The following is a 26,172-nucleotide window of genomic DNA, read 5'->3' as shown; positions in this document are numbered from 1 at the left end:
CATACCCGAATCAGCTCCTGCATACCCAGCAAAAAGTATTCCTAAAAGTTTAAGGTTAGACTTCTGGAAAAGACTGACCACAGTCTCATTCAGAGGATCCTTGTTCTTCACCAGCCAGTTATTGATGTTGTAATCAACAGTTCCAGCATAGTGAACCAGGGAGAAATGGGCTTCTGGTTTTCCTTTGACAACTCTGGGCTTCTGGAAGTTGTTGGATTTCCCTAAGTGGTTGTCATAGAGCTTAGCTTTAAAGGTGGTATCAGTGGCTTTGGGGAACATGCACTCCTCCTCAAGGATGGACATGATACCCATGGGCTGTGGAGAATATCAAGAAGTAAAAATATATTTTCTTATTTCTGAGTAAAAAGCAAAATAAGAAAAAACATGGAATACTGGAATAATTATGGGTCATATAACTTCATCACTTGGCCTAAATTAACAAAAGAAAACTCACCTTTTCAATGAGGTCAATACAGGCCTGCAAATCCATACCAAAATCTATGAAAGTCCATTCAATGCCTTCTTTCTTGTACTCTTCCTGCTCCAGCACAAACATGTGATGGTTGAAAAACTGTTGCAGTTTTTCATTGGTGAAGTTGATGCACAGCTGCTCAAAGGTGTTGAACTGTAATGAAATAGTATGACCAGGCTTGATCATTTTGTCTCAAACCAAAGAGAACTTCATATAGATTATACATTCTTTTCAAACTCACATCAAAGATTTCAAATCCAGCAATGTCTAACACGCCAATGAAGTACTGACGAGGCTGCTTGGTGTCCAGGGACTGGTTAATTCTCAATACCATCCAGAGAAACATCTTCTCATACACTGCCTTAGACAGTGCACCAACTGCATAATACACCTAATGAACAAATACATTAAAAAACACGATTATAAACCTTTGTGGACTTCATTCTGGAATTGAATGAAAAAAACCTTATTTTCTCACCTGAGCAACATTTTGTCCCTTGGTGACCCACTCATTTCCTACTTTGACTCTTGGGTGACAGAGACCTTTGATGAGGTCAGCAGAGTTCAGGCCCATCAAATATGCAACTTTGTCAGCATCTGAGAAAATAAAGATATATAGAAGTTACATATACAGTACATATTTCTCTGCCTTTTCAACCTGTCTCCTGCAACCTTGTCTCCTAGAGTTTACATTTATATGCAACAGAAAATACATTTTGTAGAAACATAAAAGGGGCACAGTGACTTCAGACAAAACCTTTCCCTAAAGACAGTGCTTATGTGGCCTTAACCTAACCACAGATGGGACTCTGATGTAAACCCTAGTCACTACTGCGACCCGCCATCCACCTCCTAGTGATTCCGCTGCTGATAACAAATTTCACTGAGCATTTCACTGAGAAAATTATGTTGCCCCTGTATGTAATCCAACCAGGAGTTACATTTCCTATAGAATTTATTTGCTGTTGGCATGGTGTCTCAGAGCAACAAATGCAAAATGTTAAAATTTCCTGAAAAAGGCTGATCCCCAACTATGTAATGTACTTTGTATATATGCAGTATACTGATGGAACTAACTGAAAATGTTTGAATGTTTGAACTGAATTGCATTGTAATTTTCAAAACTGGATAACCTTGTATCATACTTCAATATTTGCCTACTGAAATGATATGTGAGTGATACTAATAGGTGAGCCTAACATACAAATCAGTATGTAGTAGTAAGCAACATAATGCAAATCGATACTGTACATGTCATAGATACAATTATCATTATCATTATTGTTATTGATGTTGCCTCAGCTTATTGTCATCCATTTGTACATATAAGACTTTAACAGCCTCTCTTACCTTCTGTGCCATCAGCCTCGGCCTGCTCCTCCCGCTGCTTCTGCTTAAACTTCATGTTACCATAGTGCATGATGGCACCAGTCAGCTTGTAAATACTGTTCTTCTCCTCTTGAGTGAAGCCCAGCACATCAAAGGCATCCTAATTGCAATCAAAACATTTAATGCTAGCATTCCCTTATTACGTTATAAGTTGATTTTTGACTAAACATTGCTGTTGTGAATCAAGGACTCAGCTCACATCAGTGGCCAGCAGCTCTTCAGAATCATTGATAGAAGCTACTGTTGTTTCTCCTTGGGAGATGAAGGCGTAGTCATATGGGTTGTTGGTGATGAGCAACATTTCTAAAAAGATATTTGACAAAATAGAAAATATTTACTCATAATACAATGCATGATGCAGTTACAACCATGTGCCACGTGTTCATTGTGCACTTACCCAGAAGTTCAGGCTTAACCTGAGACAGGATCTGGTAGAAAATGTGGTAGTCCCTCTCAGCCTTGAGCTGGTAGGTCACACGAGACTTTTCTAGAAGGTCTGTTAAAGGCATAATATATCTTATGTTATTGTGTTCCAGTATAATGTATATAGGACAATCTGCTCTAGGTTTATAGGTTTATACACAAACTTTCTAAAAGAAATGATCAGAACTGCCACAATTGATCAAACACTGAATACATTTTTCGATCATTTAGTCTTACATGGGCAGGACATGTTTCTGTGGTTATAGTAATAAGCACATGGGTTGATAGACTGAAACCCTGTCCATTGTGTATCCGGCCTCTCACATATTGGGATTGGTTTCAACACCACACAACCCCACAAAGGACAAGAGGCTTAGAAAATGGATGCACTGATGGATTTAGCTTTACTTACAAGTCTCAATGTCAGCAGAGGCCAGCTTTCCTCGGTTGTCAAAATGAATTCTGATGAATTTACCCTAAGAGGAAAAGTGGTGTTTATTTATATTTCTAATATGAAAAAATTAACTCTGTCAATTGATGATTATTAAGTAGCCTCACTGCAGTCACATAGACACTTACAAATCTTGAGGAATTATCATTCCTGATGGTCTTGGCATTACCAAAAGCCTCCAAAGCAGGGTTAGCCTGAATGATTTGATCCTCCAGTGTACCCTGATTTTGTTAAATAAAGACAAAACTTCAGATTTGCTCCCAATTTTGGAAAAGCTTAAAGAAAAAGAGGCTTTAACTGTGACTTAAACCTTTTTTTCAGCAGCACTGTCTTTCTTCCCAGCACCTGGGACAGCTGCAATACTGGCAAAGTACTGAATGACACGTTTGGTGTTGACAGTCTTTCCAGCACCGGATTCTCCACTGAATAGAAGAGAGACAGGAGGTTTTAGGCAAAGACCTATAACCCTTAACTACTGAATAGATTCTGCTGGCTGTGTGACTTACGTGATAAGGATTGACTGGTTTTCTCTGTCTGTTAACAAGAGAAATGAACAAAGTATCAGTTTAAAATGACATAAGATCAGGATTTAACATTTAAATTAGATGAAGACAAAAATAGATTATGTACCCGCCAGCATGTACTGGTAGGCATTGTCAGAGATGGAGAAGATATGGGGAGGAGCTTCACTCCTCTTCTTTCCTCGATAGGCAACAACAACTTCTTGGTTATAGACTGGCAGCCACTTGTAGGGGTTGACAGTCACACAGAATAGGCCAGAGTAGGTCTATCATGTTAACAGAGGGATAGAGAGTAGTGGTTTCAGATGCTGAGATGTCTCAACAACGAAGAAAAGTTACAGATGAAGCTACTGCCTTACGTAAATCATCCATGCTGCGTAACGCTCTTTGAGGTTGAACAGCACGGCAGGCTCATGGAGGAAGGTGAACATCGCCATGTCTTCAATTTTATCAAACTTTGGCGGGTTCTGGGGATGTACATCACACTCCTTCACTGTGACAGTCTACAGAAAGAAATAACACATTTTTACACAGAGGTCAGAACTTGTATTGGCATACATTTAACTGAAGTGATATGATTACATACCTTTCCAAATTCAGTCTGAGCAGTAACTTTATCACCATCTCGACTAGTGATGGATGCCTTGACATACTCAACCTCCGGGTCAGGAACGAAGCATTCCTTCTTCATGTCGAATGGACGAGTCTGGGCTTCTAGACGCTCTTTATCTGACTTCCTAAGATAAGGAGCAGCAGCTCCAAATTCTGCCATGGCAGCATCCCCCATTTTGCAACCTTTTAAGAATGAAACATCTTTTATCAGCCTGTGATTTCCTTTGAAAATCTATGCTCACCGAATTATCATTCACATGAATTTGTTAATATGTTATTTAAAATAAATGGATGTTTATTTAACATGAAATTTCTAAAGATATGTAGGGGTCCTTTACAAAATTTTGATTTCTCAAGCCTTTTGATATGCAGTAACAGCCATACAACAATAGCAGACTCAGAAAAGGGATTAATTTGCTGTAGCCAACATAAAAGCAAGATGCTTTAAACAAGTAATTTGGTTAATTGATGTTGTATTCCAATATCAAATATTTTACTGTCACATAAATGTAACTGTGAATTTTACTGGCATTTCACTCCACAATAAATTGGGATCTGTGCTATTTATATAAGGTAGATTCACTTACTACCTCATTATTTCTTTAACACAAATATGTCAAGTGAAACAAATCACAGCAATAGAATTAATCTTCAAAATAACCCCTTACAAAATGTAACTGGCAGCAACAACTGTCTGTATATAGCTGAGGGTAACAGCTTAACATCTTAAACATCTTATACAAAATGATCACTCACATACAACATAGCAGTTGCTTACTTGAGTAGGTTTTTTTCTTACCTTTGATGTTAAACCTTTGTCAAGTGAAATGATGGATCCAGTGGCTGACACCAGGCTGCCTCCCCATTAATAAAGGTTGTTAGTGAACCAAATATGGGGATGAATATCAGAGAAATGGCATTCAGGTTGCCTATCACAAAAAGCATTCTCCAAATTGGGTAGAGCCTTGTGCTGCTATTTGCTGCTCTCACCTTGTGAACAAAGCCAGACTGGACCATGACAAGGAAAGGGGGAGGCTGGAAGTAGGGAAGCAGTAATTTTCTCCTGTCCCAATAAGTTAAATAAAGTAATACTGGAATTATAATGAACAGAGTGAGTTAATAATAATAATAATAATAACATTAATATTATTATTAATAATAATAATAATAATAATAATAATAAATATTTCAAGTTTGTTGATTACCTCATAAAACAATTTTAATGGTATGTAGTAAGGAGTAGAAAATCATCATCAGCACATGAAAGGATCCATTACACTGTGTGTTCTTTTTTTCGTGCTCCTGAAAACCTCAGGAGGGAACAAATTCGTCAGAATACCTATATACTAAATACTGAATCAAATCCACTGTGCTTCACGTTGATTGTCTTGTCTTGTTTTTAACATAGACGGTGCCTTTATACTCTAACTAAATAAAGTAGACTAGAAGGCAAGCAGGATTTATGGGACATCAAACATCCTAAGCTCTAAACTTCAACAATGGTCAGTCAAATGATACAGTGTGAAATACATTTCAAGAGGGAGAATAAAGAGCTGCAGCTGTTGTCTGCAGCAAGGCAAGACAAGGCCAAGGTCACAGCTGTGAGATCTCTTTATTATCACTCACCACTGTTAACAGTTCTATACCCTTAGTCTAACAGTGGTCACTTGGCATAGTTTCCTTTGCTTTACCAGCAATATACATTTTCATTGTTTATGCAATCCCCCGCCAGTTCATATTACATGAAAAATAAGTTACTTGACATAAAGGACACTTTTCGATGACATGGCACTGGCCTCTCTGTAATCTGTCAGAACTGCCCTGCGATGCAAATGTGGATGCCATATCCAAGACTAACAGAACGTTCAGTTCATGCACTGACCTAGGCAGGTGAATGTGGAGTGGGAGCGATTATTTATTTTTTAAATTTATTTCTTTTTTGAGAGTAGCCCACATAGTAGGCCTTTTCATTTAATTTTTTTCAGGCCTTTTCATTTCATTATTTTTATTTTAATGTACATATGTAAAGTGTGTCTATAGTTGGTTTTTCTGTCTGTATATTTTAAAGTATTGTGTCTTTGTCTGTCTTTTTCTTAAGCCGAAAGCTACCAAACAAAATTTTATGTGTATGCATAATGACAATAAAGAATTCTTGATTCTTGATTCTATAGGTTGTGCAGATGATATTATTTCCTCTTAGTATGTGCAGTATCAATTATCATCATCATCAAAAGTACATGTTTTTCATGATGAAAATAGTCTTCAAATAGTTTTAGGTTGTATAATTATTCAGACATACAACATGGTTCATTGTTTTGTCCTTTACTGTTTTTAACCAGATTCCCAGAGCTATTTACTTTAACTGTATTAAAAAAGATATGAAAAATAATATGATAATAACAACAATATACAGTTCAACCTCACCGGACATTTATTGTTTTTCTGGAATTTTAGATCTCAGATTTGTGCTTTACTCATGTTTTTCACTGTATTATTTATTACTTTTCCCTGGGTGTTCATAAATTAGGTAGACATAAATTCCTATAATATCTTTTTAAAAAAGTAAAAACTTAAATACAAAACAGTTGTGCTCTGAAACAAATTTATATTGTTGTGACCTATACTCCAGACTTACACCCAAAAGATGCTCACTGCAAGTGCCCTTGGCCTGATTCTGTTGACAGGAAATTGTATTCTTCTTTTTATCCTTGAGGACAAAGATAACTTGTGAAATTCCTGCTGGGTGCCTTTGGGGCTTGGCGGTTCAAAGGACAGCTTGGGGACAGCTTGTGATGCAGGTAGTCAGGACAGGTTTTTGTTTTTTTCTTTGACCAACAGCAACAGGTGATAAGCCCATGAGAAACCAATGATGAAAACCAAAAAATAGAAATAAATAAACAAATTAAACATTTAAATTTCACATAACAGCAAGATACGTATATAGCAATATCAAGTGCCAGTAATGCATCCAGGCCATTAGTGGTCCTCTACTTTTGATCACAGTGCATCCCACCAGGCCTTGTCCTTACTTGCCTTTGTATTAGAATTCCCATCTCCTTCACTTATTTCACAGTCTATTCCAGGCACTAGCAGAGCACTCACTCGTTTTTAAAGGTCTCATTCCCAGCTGTCTACAGTCCTTGTGTCTTTGACTTTTATGATCACATGAATGCACAAGGGAAGGTGTGAGGCACCTTGCCTCACTTAAGTTTGAAACTGGAGCCAGCAGAGCTATTGTTAGTCTTTGTTCTTTGCTGTTGTGAAAGGTCACTTCTAAGGGGGTGTTGAGTTCTGATGGAGGCTTACAAGAGTTGATTGGTCTCTTGCCTTGTCTTCTTTCCACTCATCTCAGACTATAGACCTCAGTGTGGACTGAGTACTACTTGTCTTCTGATGAGGCAATGATCAGGACTTGGCAAAATAACAGAAAGGTACTGCTGACTATTTAAAGATTTTAACATTTTTTTTTTTTCTTCTAATCACTTCTAATCTCATTTTTAAAATTTCAAAGAGGTTTAATTTTACCATAATATACTCTTATTATCAATTTTTCTACTTTGATGTATGAAATGTTGTTTCTTCAATTCACTCTCTAGGAGGATACTACCCCTAAATACACCAGATCTAGATTATCTGCTGTCAGAAATCTGCCTCTATTCTGTATCCCAAATGGCCTTCCCATGCTTGGCTTTGAAAACAGCATGCTTCTACAGAAGAGATGACCTCCACCACTGATATGAAGGTTAGTGGTTTCAACTTTCCGTGCTCAGATCTTTAGACATTGTAGTTTGCAATCTTATCAAAGTGGAAAGAAATCTTGTTACATTTATCATTTATGTAAAAAAGCAAGCAGGATCACTGGATAATGTCCAATTGCTGTGTCCAAAACTAGTTGTGAAAAAAACATAGGGATACAAAAGGGGTAATTGATGAGGCTCTTGTTTTATTGTGTTACAGATCCATTATAGGTAATTAGTCCTTTTAGCTGCAGTGTGTCTGTACAAACTTTTGATTGCTCACTTGTCAGACAGTGTGTCAACTAGTGTTCTGCATATATTTAGTATATTGCTCATGCTGGCTACCCAGATCTTCCTCTAATAATCACATTTTCACTTTTGCTGAAGAACTACTGCACACTAGAAATTAGTTAATTAGTTAATAAGTAAACTTATGTCAGCAAGATACTTACTGAGGATGTGGAATTTGTCTCAGTTGTGCCAGCAAACAGACTTTGTTGTATTCTCAGTTCACTTGTGAAGCTTTGTAATTATCAGATTTTCTATTTTGAATGAAATGTTGTTTCTTGAATTCAGTCTCTAGGAGGACACTACCCCTGATTACACTAGTTCTAGATTATTTGCTTAGAAATCTATTATACCATTCTGTATCCCACCACTGAAATGAAGGTTAGTGGTTTGAACTTTCCAATGCTCAGAAATTTAGACACAATTTTACAATCATTACAAAATTCTTTCAGTTCTCCACAATTAATTTTGAGAAATGCTGTATTTGTGTTTATTTTGAATTTATATGTTGCAAGAAAAATAGTTTGTGACACTTTAATTGCAAAGAAAAGATGAAACCATAAACACCTTGCTAATTATTTAGCAGCTACATAGTATTCTAAGGACTGAAATAGCATGATATTCATTAGGAAAAGGTCAATTGTTGTCTTTGAGACTTCTTTACCAAAGACCCTCTAAACCAAATTGAAATAGGCTGTGTGAGCCCTCTGCTGATCATGTGTGACTGTTTACTTTTTAAAAAAACATTTATCAGATTCACTTGGCTAATGGTAACAGATGTTATAAGTGAAAATTTTATAATTTATGCTTACCCTTATAAGACAAAAAGTTTCCACTCACAAAGAATTATGTAGAAAGCTTAAAAAGGACTAATATAATAGAAACAGCCTGGGTGACCATGGTATAGGTATATGGTATACAGGAAAAAATATGTGAATGAATGCATAAATTAAATGTATAAAAGTTGACCTCTTTTTTCACTTTTCTTCTTCATTTTAGTAATTCACGTATGCTGTGACAATGATTTGTCAATTTTGACTTCTGCTGAAGGAAAACAGATTTCTTAAAATACAATTCTTTGAAAACATTTACAGACACATTTTTTCTTTGTCACTCTATCTCTTTTATTTATTCTTTGTTTATTACTATAATAGTGTAATAATTTACTTTATTTCTCAATTTAATTTGAATGGGAATTTGTTTATTTTGTTTATTTTACAAATAAGTCAAGTTTAGTTTCCTATAAATATGAAACTACAGTCTTTGTCATGATAAGTCATTAAAAATGTAGATGTATATGTAATTCAATTTATTCTACAGAACAACAACAACAAAAAAACATGCTTAGGGAGACACCATTATACAAGTAGCAGGTGCCTCAGAAGAAATAAAAATCTGTGGGAACTTCACTCTTCATCAAGTCCTTTCTGAAACAAAAGAAAGAAAATACTAGATAAATGGCTGTATTTTTGGTCTGATCAGTAGCATTATGTTAACCTTGTGTCATTTGACATTATGGATACAGATGTTCTTGTATTTTTATCCTTTTGACACATCAAAATGTAGCAAAAATAGTCATCACTCTGCTAGAGGACCACTGACAAGTTAGTAGAAGACTACAACCTCATTATCTACAATATATAAACAAGGTGATACCAACCTTTGACCCCACATCACGGCTCTTGGCACGTAGCTTGTTGACCTGAGACTCAGCTATGTCAGCTCTCTCTTCAGCTTCATCAAGCTCATGCTGAAGCTTGCGGAACTTGGTAAGATTATTGTTGGCCTGTTCCTCCTGTAGAACAGAAACAACATATACATTATATATTAGGTTTGCCCAGGCAGTACTTAATTTCAGTGGTTAGATGTGAGGTTGGCATTTCATTACTTACAGCCTCCTCTGCAGCCCTCTTATAGGATTTGACCTTTAGCTGCAGCTTGTCCACCAAATCTTGAAGACGTGCTAGATTCTTACGATCTTCATCAGTCTAAATAGTACAAAAACAACATAAAGTAAACTGTTTTGATGTTTTGATGTTGAAATGTTTTGATCCTGAATATAATTTTGATAAAAAATGCTTTGGTGTAGACTGCTTGTTACCTGATAAGTAAGCTCCTTTATACGTCTTTCATACTTTCTTACTCCCTTTACAGCATCACTGGCCTTTCTCTGTTCACTTTCCACCTCATTTTCAAGTTCTTTGACCTGCAGGATATAGGATGTTACCAGAGCAAAAGTCAGCATTGCCCCCAGACATTACATAAATGAGCTGCTTAAGAGCAAACTTATACTGACCCTGGCCTCAAGTTTCTGTATCTGCTTCTTGCCTCCCTTCATAGCGATCTGTTCAGCTTCATCCAGACGGTGCTGCAGATCTTTGATGGTTTGTTCCATGTTCTTCTTCATACGCTCCAGGTGAGCACTGGTGTCCTGCTCTTTCTTCAGCTCCTCTGCCATCATGGCAGCATCAGTAATGGCCTTCTTGGCCTTCTCCTCAGCATTTCTGCATTCTTGCAGTGCCTCCTCCACTTCAGTTTGAAGCTGGGATGTATCAGCCTCCAGCTTCTTCTTCTGGTTTATCAGGCTAGTATTCTAGTTTTACATAAATGTTGTGCAATTTTCAGTGAGAAAATACAACAAACATGCTGAAACATATACATTATCACTATATTTTACCTGTGAGTGCAGTAGCTGCACCCTCTCACTAACATCCAGCAGCTCTTGCTCAGCAAGTTTGCGACTTCTCTCAGTTTGCTCTAGAGCGGCCCTCAGTTCCTCCAGTTCAGCCTGAAGCAGGTTGTTGCGTCTCTCAACAATGGCAATGTTTTCCCTCATATCATCAGTGGCTCGCAGAGAGTCATCGAGCTGGAGCTGAAGATCCTGGAAAAGCGTGAAATATATTATAAAATAAGTTAAATTAAATAGTAATTTATAATCCAAGATGTACAAGGTTTTCTTTTTTCTTTTATTCTAAAACATATACCTTTAGATGTGCATGAACAGATTTGAGTTGTTTCTGGGCCTCAGCTGCCTGCCTGTTGGCCTGGCTAAGCTGGATCTCCATCTCATTGAGGTCTCCCTCCATCTTCTTTTTCAAGCGGAGGGCCTCATTCCTGCTGCGAGTCTCAGCCTCAAGAGAGCTCTGAAGGGTGTCCACAATTCGCTGTTGGTTTCTCTTTGCTTGTTCCATCTCTTCATCTTTCTCAGCCAGCTTGCGCTCAATGTCAGCTTTCACCTGATTGAACTCGAGCTGGGCTCTGAGAATCTTCCCTTCCTCATGCTCCAGTGAAGCCTAGAAAGACAAACAGGATGTTATATTCCATTTGAAGGATTTTACTTGTTGCAGACACATTAATGTGCTTGAGGTCCTTCATCAGGAGGCACAACATACCTCTGCTTCCTCCAGAGCTGTTTGTATCTCTGACTTCTCTTGCTCCAACTGTTTTCGAATCTTTTCAAGCTCATGAATATTCTTTCCACCCTCACCAATTTGTTCAGTGAGGTCAGATATTTCCTCTGAGAAACAAAATGTAACATTATCAGTGGTTTAGCCAATAGAACCAATTATGCTGTAGAGGTGTAAGCTGTTGTAACCCACACCTTGCAGATTTTTATTTTCTCTCTTCAGGGTCTCCAAATGTTCAAGAGATTCTTCATAAGAGTTCTTCAGTTTGAAGAGTTCAGTGCTCAGAGACCTGGCTTCCTTCTGAGCGCTTTCCAGCTCTGTTTGAGACTCCTCATATTTCTGTTTCCATTCTGCCAAGACCTGAAATATGTGTGCTTAAATGTCATACTTAATAATTCTTTACAGAAAACAGCAAGATGGCCACATATGTATAAAATTCTACCTTATCAAAGTTTCTTTGCTTCTTGTCCAGAGCAGCAGCAGCAGCATTAGACCTCTCCACATCCACCATGAGATCTTCAATCTCATTCTGCAGTCTGTGTTTGGTCTTCTCCAGAGAGGAACATTTAGCATTCACTGCTTCAACAGCCTCCTCAGCCTCCTGCAGACGCTGAGCCAACTTTTTCCTTATGAAATCAATCATTCAAATCATTTAATATTCCTGCAGTTGTGCCACTATGACAAAGTAAATTCTCTTTTTAGGAATTACAGATTAAATAATGAATTTGAATCTCAAATGGTCTTACTTGGCCTCCTCCAGTTCCTCTGTCCTCTGGATAGCATCAGTTTCATACTTAGTTCTCCACTGAGCCACCTCAGAGTTTGCCTTGGACATGCTGCGCTGCAGTTCAGCCTTGGCCTCCTGCTCCTCCTCATACTGCTCCCTGAGCAGGTCACAGTCATGACGAGCAGACTGCACAGCATGGGCTAATGCATTCTTGGCCTGAAATAAAAGCATATTTTACTGCTTCTCTTGTACCAGCATTTAATCTGTACTAGATGAGGTCTCATTGTAGTTTGGTTCCTACCTTGACTTCCTCCTCCAGTTGTCTTTTAAGGTCTTCAATTTGCTGAGTGTAGGACTGTTTTCCTCTGGTGAGTTGCGACACCAGGGAATCTTTTTCCTCAAGCTGCCTTGAAAGTTCACCTAATATTGAATAAAATATAAATTTAGTACCTCATAATTACCCCAAAACTACATACTTCAAATCAAATGCATACCATTCTCAGTTTGAAGCTTTGCTTTTTGCATGGTGAAGTCATTAATAGTACGCTGTCCCTCTTCTGCCTTTGTTTTATATTCATTCATTTGGTCTTCCAGAGTTCTGCACATTTTCTCCAAATTATTCTGAAAAACAAAAAAGCATTAAAAATGACACATGAACAAAGTGCTTAGAAAGTTTTAGTAAAAAATTAGGAGACAGTTCAGCTGTTCAATACGGTATATGGTCTTAGATGAACAAAGTGTTAATCTACCAGTGAATAGAAAAACATGTAATACTTAAAAAATATTTTACCTTAGCCTTGACAGTTTGCTCCATATTGGAGACCACATCATCCAGCTCACTCACATATCACCCCACAAAATTAGCACAAAATTATTTTGTCAATTTAGCTTGCCTTTGCCTTCACAATATGTTCCATACTGGAGACCACATCATCCAACTCAAGTCTGAGCTCACTCTTCTCCTTTTCCAGTTTCTGCTTGACTCTCTGCAGGTTATCAATCTGCTCTCCCAGGTCAGCAACACTGTCAGCTTGTTTCTTCCTGAGTGTGGCAGCGGTGGCTTCATGCTGCAGAGTGGCCTCTTCAAGGTCTCTGCGGAGTTTCTGGAACTCAGCCTCCCTCTTCTTGTTCATCTCAATCTGGGCAGTTGTTGCTCCACCAGCCTCCTCCAGCCTCTCACTGATCTCCTCCAGCTCTCTGGACAAGTCTGCCCTCTGCTTCTCAACCTTGGCTCTGGCAGCTCGCTCTGCCTCAAGTTCTTCTTCTAGCTCTTCAATACGGGCCTAGACCACAGTCAAAGTTTTTTGTATTAAACTGTAGCATTGGTCAATTGTCACATCCCTGCGCAAGAAAATCAACCATCTTCATCATATTTAACATTACCTGCAGCTCCTTCAGTTTCTTATGAAGCTGAGCACTCATTGCCTGTTCATCTTCTATTTTGCCATTGAGTTGGCTGATTTCAAAATCTTTCCTGTGGATAAAATTTTCTTTAGTGCAATAGCCGTCAAAATTATGTAAAATCAATTTGTATGTTAAAAGTTCACATCTCATTACTTTTTCAGCCTCTCTTCAAGCTGCTGTTTGTCATTTTCCAGGTCCATAATGCTTTCTTGAGCTAACTTTAGGTCTCCCTCAAGTTTCCGCTTTGCTCTCTCCAGATCCATGCGTATTTTCTTTTCTTGCTCAAGGGATCCTTCAAGCTGTGGTAGGTGAAAATTGCAGTTTAATTTATTATTATTATTCCAGTACTCTTTTTATTCTATTTCATTGTTCTTAAAACATGTCATCACAAACTCATTTACTATGTTCTTACATCATCCACTTGCTGCTCCAGCTTTGCCTTGGCCTTGGTCAGAGTGTTGACTTTGTCTTCTTCACTCTGCAGGTCATCCAGTGTTTGCTGGTGAGCTTCCTGTAAGGCTTTCTTTTCCTTGGTCAACTTGGCAATGATTTCATCCTGTGCAGCCATCTCTTCTACCAGGTTCTTGACCTGTTCCAAGTAAAATGAATCAATTTTTAGTCAAAATCCAAGACCCATGGCAGCACCTGCATGCCTGTGTATATGCAACAAAAGTAATAATTTAGATGGAAAATTTGCCAGTATGGATCAAGAGCAGAAATACTCTATAAAAGAAAAAGAAGGTTAAAGAAAGTTTATGGCACCTTGTTTTCAGTGGCATGTTTCTCTTTTTCCACTTTTGCCAGAGTTAACTCTAAGTCATCAATGTCTTTCTTCAGTTCAGAACACTCATCTTCTAACTTCCTCTTCTTAGCAGTCAGTTCAGCATTCATCTCCTCCTCATCCTCCAGTCTTTCTGTCAGCTCTTTGATTTTTGCCTCCAGCTGAATCTTGCTCTTAATCAGCCCCTCGCATCTTTCTTCAGCATCACACAGATTATCTTGCTCCTGTTATTGTTGAAAAGGCACAGCATTACACCTTGGGAGACTCAGTCTGATTTTAATGTAATTTTTTAATACTGACAGATTTTAAGACATACAGTCTGAACTTGGAGCTGCAGGTCATTCTTCTCTTGGAGAAGAGTGACCATTTTTTCCTCTAGTTCCTTTCTGCGGGCTTCTGATTTTGCATAAGCCTCCTTCAGTTTGGCAAACTCTTCCTTCATGTTGGCCATCTCCTTCTCAGTCTCTGCTGACTTCAGCAGAGGCTTGATTTTGAAGTACATCTTCATCCAGGGCCAATTCTTGACCCCCATGAAAGCGCGGATGTTCCACTGGATCACAAGTAGTGCATCCCTATGGACATGTTGTTGGCACATGTGATTCACATGTTGTGTCCAAAATCACCACCTTGTTCACTCTTTCACTCATTACTCATCATAATTTTGCATCATCAGTGACAACAGTAACACAGCCACTTTACTTCTCTAAAACGTGGCACATCGTGTTGATTGGCAAAAAGTAGCGTCCATGCCATGGACAACTGCCAGTTTACACACTCAATTTTGACACTTGAATAAAAGTACATGTAGTGCACCAAATATTAAATAGGAAGTCATTTGTTACACAGCCATAAATATTATAATTTTATAGAATACAATTTCCTGGACACAAATTCTGCATTAACAAATCCAATTTCTACATTTACTGTACTTATTTAATTCAAGTGAATCTATATGTGCACTTCATCAATTTTCAGTTTTGAATATGAAAGGTTGTCTTCAATCTGTAAATGCAGCTGGAAACTTTTTAGGAATAATGAATGGCTCTGAATCACTGGCTTAATTTAATTCATGCCTGCTTTCTAAAATAGACTATTTTTCAGTGCTCCGCTATGATAAAATAAGTTGTCATATCAATGGAAAAGTCATAATCTAAAATTTGACTTTGAATGAGTATTCTTTTTCATTTCTCCTCTCTTCCTTTTGCCTGTAGCTTTAAAGGGATATTCAGTTAATTTAAGAGTGCATGTACCTGCGTTCTACAATCTTCTGGAATTCAATTCTTGCCAGAACACCTCGGGATCTTGCCTGGATCCTGGTGATGATTAGAGCTAAACGGTCGTCTCGCATCTCCTCCAGCAAACCAAGCAGTCCAGCTTTAAAAAACACCTGATTTTTGTAAACAGATGACATCAGTAGTAGCAAGCGCATTATACATTTTCTACCATTATCACATACATAGTAGTACCGTGAGTGAAAGCAGGAGTATCAGAACTAAGTGACATGCAGTGTATTTTTCTGTTGTGTACCTGCGGTCAACAGAAAAATACAATTCTTTATCACACTGAGTCAAAAATAAATTCTTTATACTATATATGCCAAAATTGATTTCACCAATACTTACCTTAGTGTGGCCCAGTTTGTACTGGTTATGGTCTATATCCAAGGAGCCCAAAAGCTTCTCTGAAGCTTTCTTGTTATCGATGAACTGTCCCTCAGGGATGGCACTTGGGTTCAAAATACGGTACCTTTGCAATGTGGATAATATATTTTTAGCTTTATTTTCTAAAATATTAAAAATAACTACCACTAAATGTACAGAGGAATGTATTACTCAGTGACAAAAACTGACACTTGACAAGTATGATTATTGGGGAAAGAGCCCTTGGTGTTGTTTTTTCCTCTCAATTTGTCACCAATCTGTATATCTGACAGACACCTCTGTTTGAAATCTCCATAGAGGATCCTGTTGGGGAAGCCCTTTCTGCAGATCCTGATGCCTTCGAGCACCCCATTACAACGCAGCTGGTGCATCACCAGAGGATTCTCCATGGCCCCAGGAGTCTTGGTCTCATTGGGGATGATGCAGCGTACAAAGTGAGGGTGAGTAGACCTCAAGTTGGTCATCAGCTTGTTCAAGTTCTCCTATCAGGGGAGGACAGAATTGATTACCAGTATAATTAACAGTACCATAAAAAACATAAATATGAAATAAGCAGAAATACTAGTATAAATTATATTGATCTTACCCTATGTAGGGCTGATACAGTTTGGAAGGATGAACCTTTCTTTTTACCACCACCTTTGCCCTTCCCACCAGATTCCTGAACTAAATGAAATATTTATAATTACACTTTTAAAAGAAAAAAAAATATTGAAGATATTTTCTGAGATCATTTTGAACAACAGAGGTGACCTATACAGTAATAACACTTTGATACAGAACAGTAGTAGAAGCAAAAACAGGGTCCATGTAAAATCTAGCATTTATATTCAAAGCTTCTTGATTCTACAGCACATGATGCATTTATAATCTTTTTTAAACTAAGATACCCTAAGAAGTCCCTTTTTAAATACAAACCTGAATCAGCCCCAGCGTAATTTGCAAAGAGGGTAGCGAGCAGCTTGAGAGTAGATTTCTGGTACAGGGCAACAACAGTCTCATTCAGAGGATCCTTGTTCTTCACCAGCCAGTTGTTGATATTATAATCAACAGTTCCAGCATAGTGCATTAGGGCAAAATGAGCCTCTGGTTTTCCTTTGACAACTCTGGGCTTCTGGAAGTTGGCAGATTTCCCCAAATGGTTGTCATAGAGCTTAGCTTTAAAGGTGATATCAGTGGCTTTCGGGAACATGCACTCCTCTTCAAGGATGGACATGATCCCCATGGGCTGAGGAGACAAAATATGGGTGGTTTGGAAAATAGACCATATATTTATTTATTTTATTCATGTCTTCTAATTGTCTGGTATCTCACCTTTTCAATGAGGTCAATACAGGCCTGCAAATCCATACCAAAATCTATGAACGTCCATTCAATGCCTTCTTTCTTGTACTCTTCCTGCTCCAGCACAAACATGTGGTGGTTGAAAAACTGTTGCAGTTTTTCATTGGTGAAGTTGATGCACAGCTGCTCAAAGGTGTTGAACTGTAATGAAATAGTACACAGGCTTGATCATTTTGTCTTAAACCAAAGAGAACTTCATATAGATTATACATTCTGTTCAAACTCACATCAAAGATTTCAAATCCAGCAATGTCTAACACGCCAATGAAGTACTGACGAGGCTGCTTGGTGTCCAGGGACAGGTTAATTCTCAATACCATCCAGAGAAACATCCTCTCATACACTGCCTTAGACAGTGCACCAACTGCATAATACACCTAATGAACAAATACATTAAAAAACACGATTATAAACCTTTGTGGACTTCATTCTGGAATTGAATGAAAAAAAAATCTCACCTGAGCAACATTTTGTCCCTTGGTGACCCACTCATTTCCTACTTTGACTCTTGGGTGACAGAGACCCTTGATTAAGTCAGCAGAGTTCAGGCCCATCAGATAAGCTACTTTGTCAGCATCTGTGGAGAAAAATTGTGGTATTAATTTATCAAGGTCATCACTGCCTTTCACAGTTCTCATTCTTTTATGCCTGATTCCTTTAGCATAGTTGGCTGTAATTTGTTTTTAATATCCATATCTAACCTTCAGTGCCATCAGCCTCTGCCTGCTCCTCTCTCTGCTTCTGCTTAAACTTCATGTTGCCATGATGCATGACGGCACCTGTTAGCTTGTACATGCTGTTCTTTTCTTCTTGAGTGAAGCCCAGCACATCAAATGCTTCCTGAATAAGATTTTATATGATCAAAAATGCATTTTTGTCAATGTAAAAGTAAATTTTTAAATATAGATTTGATTTGATTTGAGGACATAGCTCACATCAGTAGCCATCAGCTCTTCAGAATCATTGATAGAGGCTACTGTTGTTTCTCCTTGGGAGATGAAGGCGTAGTCATATGGGTTGTTGGTGATGAGCAACATTTCTAAGAAAAATATTTGAGAAAATAGAAAATATTTAATTTGATACAACATATGATGCAGTTACGCATATGTATAACTCTCATCAAATGCACACTTACCCAGAAGTTCAGGCTTAACCTGAGACAAGATCTGATAGAAAATGTGGTAGTCCCTCTCAGCCTTGAGCTGGAAGGTCACACGAGACTTTTCCAGAAGGTCTGTAAGAAAAACCCATTGTTATTGTGTTTGTGGTATATTTGATGGTGATGATATGAAGATGATAAAGAGAAGATCTCCGCTGACACTGTCTTGCTTGCATATAGAAGTTTATTGCAAAGAAGTCCAGCATCAAAACAAGCACTGCAGTAGCTTGTGAGAGGATCCGAGCCAATATGGATCTCTCTCCTAACAGCTCTAAACATCAGTATATATATATATATGTTAGTCATCTTTACGATTTATAGCGAGACATCGGGCTCTCACTCAATGACCTCACTTTTCCAAGAAACAGAGAGGAGGGAGGAAAGTCCCTCTCCCTGTCCCTTATATGTATATGTTCATGGCTACTAACCTAAACATGAGCCCAAAGAATAGAAAGACATACATGGAGCTTCAGGCATTCCAAGAGAGTAAAAACCATATATGGAACGTCAGACACTACATGGTACACTGAAAAAGTGATAGGTGAGTCTACGATTTTACTTACAAGTTTCAATATCAGCAGAAGCCAGCTTTCCTCGATTGTCAAAATGAATGCGGATGAATTTACCCTAAGAGAAAGCGACTCACTCAGTATAGTGACATTGATTCACTTCAATTTACAGATTAGTTTTTGCATCCCCATAGATACTCACAAATCTAGAGGAATTGTCATTCCTGATGGTCTTGGCATTTCCAAAGGCCTCCAGAGCAGGGTTAGCCTGAATGATTTGATCCTCCAGGGTACCCTGATTTTGGCAAAGACACAACTTAATGTTCTTTTCTAAGTATGTAAAATTACAGAATATGTTTCAGGTTTTCATTCAGTCATTCATTCGTTGATTATCTATACTGCTTATCCTCACGGTCATGGGGGGCTGGAGCCTATCCCAGCTGACATTGGGCAAGAGGCTGGGTACACCCTGGATAGATCACCAGTTCATCGCAGGGCCAACATATACCGACAAACAACCATTCACACTCACATTCACACCCAGAGGCAATTTAGAGTCACCAATTAACCTAACTTGCATGTCTTTGGGCTGTGGGAGGAAGCAGATCATGAAATAGCCATAGGTATATCTCTTAGAACAGACCTTCTTTTCAGCAGCTGGATCTTTCTTCCCAGTACTTGGGACAGCTGCGATACTGGCAAAGTACTGAATGACACGTTTGGTGTTGACAGTCTTTCCAGCACCGGATTCTCCACTGAGTAGAGGAGACGAAAAATTTAAAAAATTGATGCAATGACTTATGATCCTTGACCACCAAAGAGATTCTGTTGGCTGTGTGACTTACGTGATGAGGATGGACTGGTTTTCTCTGTCTGTTGAAAAGAGAAATGATCAACATATCAGTCAAAAATGGTATGATGTCTGAATTGAATATTTAAACTAGATGAAGGATTAAACAGATTATGTACCAGCCAGCATGTACTGGTAGGCATTGTCAGAGATGGAGAAGATATGAGGAGGAGCTTCGCTTCTCTTCTTCCCTCGATAGGCAACAACAACTTCTTGGTTATAGACTGGCAGCCACTTATAGGGGTTGACAGTCACACAGAACAGCCCAGAGTAGGTCTATCATAGTAAGTAAGAGAATGATAATCTGGAGTTAACATAATGTGTTACTTAGTCATAAGGATACTGCTTATTAATGATGCTTTAACAGTGAAGTTCAGGTTTTATGTTATGATTTTAGTGTCTTACATAGATCATCCATGCTGCGTAACGTTCTTTTAAATTAAACAGCACAGCAGGCTCATGGAGAAAGGTGAACATTGCCATGTCTTCAATTTTATCAAACTTAGGCGGGTTCTGGGGATGGATATCACTCTCCTTCACCGTCACAGTCTACGAAAGAAAATACATTTCACAGTTACAGTGATCAAAGGCTAAACAGTTACCTGTCTCTTGGAATTTGTTCATCAGCATTCTTCTAAATCAAAATTTTATCTACCTTTCCGAATTCAGTCTCAGCAGTGACTTTGTCACCATCCCGAGTGATGATGGAGGCTTTGACGTACTCAATCTCAGGATCAGGAACAAAGCATTCCTTCTTCATGTCAAATGGACGAGTCTGGGCCTCCAAACGCTCCTTGTCCGACTTTCTCAGATAGGGCGCAGCAGCCCCAAACTCTTTCATGGCAGCATCCCCCATTTTTTAATCTTTTAAATTCCAGAACAGAATCATGCTTTCAGAATTACTATACAATGTATCCAACAGAACTTGCTGCAACTATTCATGCACTGCATTATCAGTATACCACATGTGCAATAATGCCAACTTATTTGGTACTGTTTATATAGTATGTCATTTTTTTAAATCATTTTTGTGTTTGTGATGTCAGAATTTGTTATCTGACATAAAAGTCTTGTCTAAATCCAAAGATGTACAGTGATGAATTATTTATCCACATATTGTGGGTTTGGAAATTACTGAGACACAGCTCAAAGAAATGCTTAAAGAACATTATGTAGAGTGCCAGAATTTATTCACAACCCTCTCTTCAGTATGCAAATGACTTGACCTCTTAATCATGTATCAACAAGAAAATTCCAACAACTTTAGATAAACACACACAAAAAAGTGTCCCGACTGAAGTTGGGGGACTGTAGTCATAATTAAAGACATTTCAAATAGAATCCAAAGTGGCATTTACCTAGGGTGGGTTAGACTACAAAGGAGACCAATGTCGGTCAGGGTATTACTATTGAAACCAGAAAAGAGAGCAAAATTATTATTCCATTACTACTACCAGAAGAACACCATCTGTTTCGTCTAGCAAAGACAAAGATGATACAAATGTGAAGAATGTCACTAAAAAATCACACTAAAATATTTCATAGCTAAGCCAGTAAATGTCAAGACATCTATTATAAATAATAAATGTGCCACATCTTCATCCTCTACAGTGTATATAAATGTTTTGCTTACCTTTTGCTCTCAACCTTTAATCAAGTGAAGTGATCAGCCCCAACACTGACAGCAGCCCTCCCTCTATTAATAAAGCTTGTTTATCTACCAAATATGGGATGAATTTTTGGAGAAAGGTTGCACATTAAAACGTGTTCTCCTAATTGGGCTGGATGTACTGCTGCTATTTCTTGCTTTCACCTTGTGACAAACAAGGCGAGGACAATACATGTTAAAAAGAAAGGGGAGGGCAAGAGGTGGGGATCAGGGACAGGCTTGATATCAAATGACTCCTATTTTTTCATATAAATAATAACAGGTCATTCTATATACATTTTATTAGCTACTGACTTTATTCTGTTAGATCTGTTCAGTGCAGTGGCATTGTTTCAAAACTTGACATCTCATAGTTAGGTTTTCATTTGATACATTTTTATTTTATTATTATTATTTTTGTTTTTGGTATTTCACACATTAGAGTGAAGGGCATTTAAATGTTGAATTTAAATTATGTACCTTGTCATGTGGTTTAAACTAAAGTTAATTACTTTGCTCAATCAAAACTTACTTGCTGACGATAAACCTAATGAAATAATAACAAATAACATGACCTATTATGGTCTTACTGTATATTGTGATTTGGATAAGATGATCTTAGGTGGATAATCTGCTGAAAACCTTTGATAACCACAACTGAAAAGTATACATTCCCATTTATATGTGATGATAAAAAGTTGAAGGAAAACTTTCTTTTCCATTATTCTACTGTTACTGTAGGAGGGGCTGCTGCTGAGGCAATAAAGTGTTGCAGCTGTTGTCAAGCGAGAGCTAAGTTCAGGGACTTTAAATTATCACTCACCACTGTTCTGCCCAGCTAGGTCTACACCCTTTGTCTCATGGTGTCGTCATGGCATTATTCCCTTTCCTTTGGCCTTGAGGACAAAGATAACCCTGTGAAATTCTTGTCTGGATTTTTTCTCTCTGATTGAGAAGGGCAGCCTTTGAGGGCACTGATATAGCTGAACTACAGTCTGTGATGTCATGATGGATAAGGAGTGACAGGTGCATGACACTGAAAATATATGTAGAAACCTCCATTTATTCTAGAGCACAAGTTTAATCCATTTTAAAATTTTATTCCATCATGAGATGTAATTATTTGATGTTGCCCCTGGTGGTTTGAGTCCATAGTCATGAACATAACCTTTTAACTGTTTATGTTTATGGAACCCTCACTATAAGGCATGTTAAGGTTGTCACTGCTGCAAAGAAAAAAAAAAGGATTTTGATCTATTCAGCTATTCATTCCTTGCCCCTTAGCCATGTACTGTAAAGTCACTCTCCTCCTGTAAAATGAGAACAAACTTTGATGCTGAGCAACGTTCCAGTGGACCTTGTGAGGGCTGATCAGAATTTGCTTTCACATTGTTGGACTCTTTCTCATTCTCAGCTGTCTAAATCCCTTTAGAAACCTTTATCTGTTTTGTGTCCCCTTCCTGGCTTTCATCTCCTACTCACTCTATCAGCTCAGAGCCATGGCCAAACTCCTCTAAGGTAAGGCCAATTGTTGGCAGCTAAGCTCCTTAATGGAAAGAACAAATGGTGTCACCTTGATATACTGTCGCTGATGGTGTCTACTCATTAATCCTAAAGCATTTCTAAACATCACAGGCTTACATGTTAAGCTGCTGACACAGAGAGGAACAGCACAAAGGTAGTGATGTTAGAGAGATTATCTCAAAGTGTCATCAAAATGATACAGTTTAAATAGTTTTGTTGATATTAGAATGTGGATGGTGAAGAAAAACACTATGCCATTTATTTATCATTTTATAATCTCCCTACAGATATGTAAAACCATTGAAGGACACAGACATATGAGATCAAGGTCAGCATTCAGTGGTAGACAAATGTCAAACTGATATCCACTCTTCACTTGGCTCCTTCCTGCCTTCCTCCTGTGTATCAGTCCTTCTTTTGTGCTGCTGCAGCTGCATGAGGTATGGTAAGTCTGTCATAGATTCAGCTAGAACATAGATTTACTATAAATTATGTTGGTTAAATTCAGTTTGTTGTAATTAGATACTACATCTCATTTTCAGCTTTTTTTGTTTATATTGTATTTTTGATTTCATTCATTGTTTTTACTGTACTTTACAAAGTTTATAATAATTGTATGTTAGCTTTAGTAACAGCTAGTGTTGAACAGTCCATCACAATCTCAATATTAAATTTGTTTGCTTAAATTTGCTGTAACAAAGCCTATCCTCAAATTCAGGTACTGAATATGTTTTATTAATACATTAATATATTACTGAACACAAAGGGGAGAGACAGAACCTATTACTTGTAAGTAGGTGCTAAAAATTAAAGACTGTCTGAAGTCAGTGAACATTTAAAATGCCACTGGAGGTCTGGAGGCAACAGAGCCTAATTTACCCACAGAAAACAGTAACTGTAGACATTTTATTCTTCATCCCTTTCCATCTTTCTGTATACAGAGTCTGAAGCTGTTCTCATCTGATTCTGGAAGGATTTTTTTTTTTTTCGTTACTGCTTCAGGTCTTCACCCAACCATATTATATTCATAAATACATTCCCAAAAATATATTAAATACTTCTCCTCTACAACATCTTCTAGAAGACTAAAGGAACCTGGTAAAAATAATAGTCCATAACTGGGTTCTTTTTTAAAATTTGTTTTCAGGGGAAAAAAGGTTGTAGGATTTTAGTAAAGACTAGTGTAATGATACAACATTTTTGTGCAATGTTTGCTACTACTACACTTACAGATCTGCTCATGTTCCACACACTAATATAATATCTCAGACCATTTAACAAAAGCCCATTAATAGCACTTCTATTAATAACATCATGTTGTATAACACCATAAAGCATACATATATATTTGTTCATTTGGAGTCTGTTGTTCTACAGTGTTGACTGTAGTGATTTTCAGGTTGGGTTTAACCTGTGGGTATTTAAAGGCTAATCCAATTTCAGTGACAGTGGAAAATACTTACAAAATACTTTCAAAATACTATAGTTAGACAAAGAGGTGATTAAGCTATTAGCATTCATGGGTGACTTGACTCTGCTACAAGAAAAAGTCAGACAGTGGGTCAGCACAAGGTGGCAGGAGTGACTCACCTTATCACTTATGTGCTTTCTAGTGCTAGCTCTTTTGATGTCTCTATTTACTGAAATACATTTACCAACTGGCTGATATTTTTCATTAGTGATGATATGAGAGCTTGTGAATTTAACATGTTGGGCTCTATTTTCCTGAAATAGAACAAATCTACAGGTGCTAACGCAAATGGACCTGACCAGAATCTTTTTTTTTTTTTTTCAAATAAGGTGATAATAGGCAAACCAGGCACAGACAGACACTCCTGGGTGCAACCTTGGAAGACTGCCTGAATACATTATGAGAATATATTATTAGTCGGTGGACTATGAGAAAACAAGTTAATCACTGTGGACAATCAAAAGATCACAGACAGCTGATGTAAGTTGGTGCAGCAGCTGCTAGAATATCAGTGGGGCTAGTTGTATATACAATTAAGTTAGAGAAATTAATTCAAACTCTGCAGTTGTTCTACTCTGCATATTTAACGACACACATTTGTGTCTTTAAAGTAGAAAATATCAGTCCATACCTATCCAATGGGGGAAAAATAAGATGAAATACCCTCTTTCTTTAAAAAAGAAATACAAAATAGGACATATGTTCATTACTGTTTTTCTGTTAAAAACCCACAAGGTTAGTTAACATTAAATCAGAGTGTCTCATTAAAATGTTATTCATCGTTAATGAAGGCAGGTCCAGGTAACAGAACAGTTCAGATTGAGCTTTGATGATTTTAATGTTAAATTTGGAATCTGTCAGTAAAAGCTTTCCAGTCCAATTAGAAATATAGTATTATTTACATATACATATGGTATTTATTGTTAGCTTTCTGACTGATCCTGTTGCCTGTGCATCCACCCACGTGTAAGATAACACACAGTCATTCTCAAATCAGAGGTGAAACAAACTGATTATTTGTGTTGAATGCAGGTGTTTAAACTCCACAAAAAAAAAAAAAAAAAAAAAGATTGGACATTCTACAAACTGTTGTGGGAAGGATTGTATAGAACAGCAGTACTGGTGTTTCTGCAGAATTAATATATACATTCTATTTTATATATTAATTATAAATATATTATTCTGAAGTAGATGAAAAAACATATTTGTTTGATGCCAGGAAATGACCAAACAGATGCATATTGCTCTAGCTGGCATTGCACCCTCAGGAAAATACACATTATTTGACAGGTCTGCCTTCTGCCTCTTATGTTGAATTTAACATGGAGCATTTCTCCTGGTTGAAATAAATGAGGACTCTACACAATTTGAATGCACTTTGCTTTATTCTACATTTAGCCTACTTTGGAGACAAAGGGGACTACAGCACAGGAGATCCCAAAGCTCTTAGGTGGCCGTCTGTGAGTTTCACTCCTCATCTAGCCCTTTCTGTGATGAAGAATGATAGAGAGCAGAAAAAGAAACAGATTAGAGACAGAAGACCAACAAGACTCAACAGGTGTTACAAGTGTTACAAGAGAAACTGGATTTTACAAGATGTTACACGATGTTACAAGTGAATGTTTTTTTTAATGTCAGTATGTCTTCACTGTAGTAAATTTGGTTGTGTCTAATTGTTTTTGAAAGAATTTGAAAAGTGATGTATCACTGAATGCATTTGGAGGAAAGTTAAGATCATATATATTTTATATATCAAATATTAAAAATCATATTAAAACTGAAGAGCCAAGCCCA

The 26,172-nt window shown here is 37.6% G+C and overlaps 2 protein-coding genes and 1 long non-coding RNA gene across 6 annotated transcripts in view; 1 reads left to right on the top strand and 2 right to left on the bottom strand.

Annotated features, from left to right (window-relative positions):
• The window catches only part of LOC108874635 (myosin-7), a 12,721-nt gene extending 7,896 nt beyond the window's left edge, over positions 1 to 4,825 (bottom strand). Inside the window, exons 1-15 of the mRNA XM_018663154.2 lie at positions 4,668 to 4,825; positions 3,843 to 4,051; positions 3,616 to 3,759; positions 3,366 to 3,522; positions 3,242 to 3,269; positions 3,046 to 3,157; positions 2,864 to 2,956; positions 2,697 to 2,760; positions 2,259 to 2,357; positions 2,061 to 2,164; positions 1,823 to 1,961; positions 951 to 1,069; positions 714 to 863; positions 455 to 625; positions 6 to 315 (exon numbers count right to left, since the gene is read on the bottom strand). Coding sequence (XP_018518670.1) covers positions 6 to 315; positions 455 to 625; positions 714 to 863; positions 951 to 1,069; positions 1,823 to 1,961; positions 2,061 to 2,164; positions 2,259 to 2,357; positions 2,697 to 2,760; positions 2,864 to 2,956; positions 3,046 to 3,157; positions 3,242 to 3,269; positions 3,366 to 3,522; positions 3,616 to 3,759; positions 3,843 to 4,043 — 1,891 coding nt within the window. The 5' untranslated portion in view covers positions 4,044 to 4,051; positions 4,668 to 4,825. The remainder of the gene's footprint in view (positions 1 to 5; positions 316 to 454; positions 626 to 713; positions 864 to 950; positions 1,070 to 1,822; positions 1,962 to 2,060; positions 2,165 to 2,258; positions 2,358 to 2,696; positions 2,761 to 2,863; positions 2,957 to 3,045; positions 3,158 to 3,241; positions 3,270 to 3,365; positions 3,523 to 3,615; positions 3,760 to 3,842; positions 4,052 to 4,667) is intronic.
• LOC108874637 (uncharacterized) overlaps positions 1 to 26,172 on the top strand; it is a 26,696-nt gene extending 524 nt beyond the window's left edge. The window contains exons 2-8 of one of the 4 annotated variants that reach the window (XR_001959745.2): positions 7,221 to 7,299; positions 7,465 to 7,610; positions 16,171 to 16,313; positions 22,874 to 22,901; positions 23,019 to 23,061; positions 23,195 to 23,347; positions 25,777 to 26,172. This is a non-coding gene — a long non-coding RNA (uncharacterized LOC108874637). Of the gene's footprint in view, positions 1 to 7,220; positions 7,300 to 7,464; positions 7,611 to 16,170; positions 16,314 to 22,873; positions 22,902 to 23,018; positions 23,062 to 23,194; positions 23,353 to 25,776 lie in introns of all 4 variants that reach the window. The other 3 variants (XR_001959743.2, XR_001959744.2, XR_001959742.2) reach the window with 3 other exon arrangements.
• LOC108874636 (myosin-7) lies at positions 9,188 to 21,448 on the bottom strand. Its single transcript, XM_018663158.2, has 39 exons — positions 21,369 to 21,448; positions 21,094 to 21,141; positions 20,391 to 20,599; positions 20,141 to 20,284; positions 19,855 to 20,011; positions 19,731 to 19,758; positions 19,529 to 19,640; positions 19,088 to 19,180; positions 18,940 to 19,003; positions 18,353 to 18,451; positions 18,153 to 18,256; positions 17,919 to 18,057; positions 17,676 to 17,794; positions 17,445 to 17,594; positions 17,188 to 17,358; positions 16,792 to 17,101; positions 16,460 to 16,539; positions 16,150 to 16,355; positions 15,835 to 15,958; positions 15,463 to 15,599; positions 14,529 to 14,784; positions 14,194 to 14,436; positions 13,844 to 14,020; positions 13,585 to 13,730; positions 13,411 to 13,501; positions 12,921 to 13,310; positions 12,522 to 12,648; positions 12,329 to 12,447; positions 12,047 to 12,243; positions 11,743 to 11,926; positions 11,495 to 11,660; positions 11,286 to 11,410; positions 10,878 to 11,186; positions 10,571 to 10,774; positions 10,190 to 10,486; positions 9,995 to 10,099; positions 9,786 to 9,881; positions 9,554 to 9,688; positions 9,188 to 9,320 (listed from the first exon to the last, which is right to left on the bottom strand). The coding sequence occupies exons 3-39, from the start codon at positions 20,589 to 20,591 to the stop codon at positions 9,300 to 9,302; spliced, it is 5,826 nt and encodes a 1,941-aa protein (XP_018518674.1). The 5' UTR covers positions 20,592 to 20,599; positions 21,094 to 21,141; positions 21,369 to 21,448; the 3' UTR covers positions 9,188 to 9,299.

Source organism: Lates calcarifer, unplaced genomic scaffold, assembly GCF_001640805.2.
Source record: "Lates calcarifer isolate ASB-BC8 unplaced genomic scaffold, TLL_Latcal_v3 _unitig_548_quiver_955, whole genome shotgun sequence".
In the NCBI taxonomy this organism is placed as follows: domain Eukaryota; kingdom Metazoa; phylum Chordata; class Actinopteri; family Centropomidae; genus Lates; species Lates calcarifer.
This window is presented reverse-complemented; position numbering and strand designations above follow the sequence as displayed.

Bases quoted from the DNA above. Each gene is read 5' to 3' on its own strand.
- LOC108874636 (XM_018663158.2), bottom strand. From the start codon at position 20,591: ATGGGGGATGCTGCCATGAAAGAGTTTGGGGCTGCTGCGCCCTATCTG. The intron at 20,012-20,140 runs GTAAGACACTAA...TTACTATGATAG, and splicing joins ACGCAGCATGGATGATCTAT to ACCTACTCTGGGCTGTTCTG. The intron at 11,187-11,285 runs GTATGTTGTGCC...TTGTCTTTCTAG, and splicing joins CAGCTCTGGAGGAAGCAGAG to GCTTCACTGGAGCATGAGGA.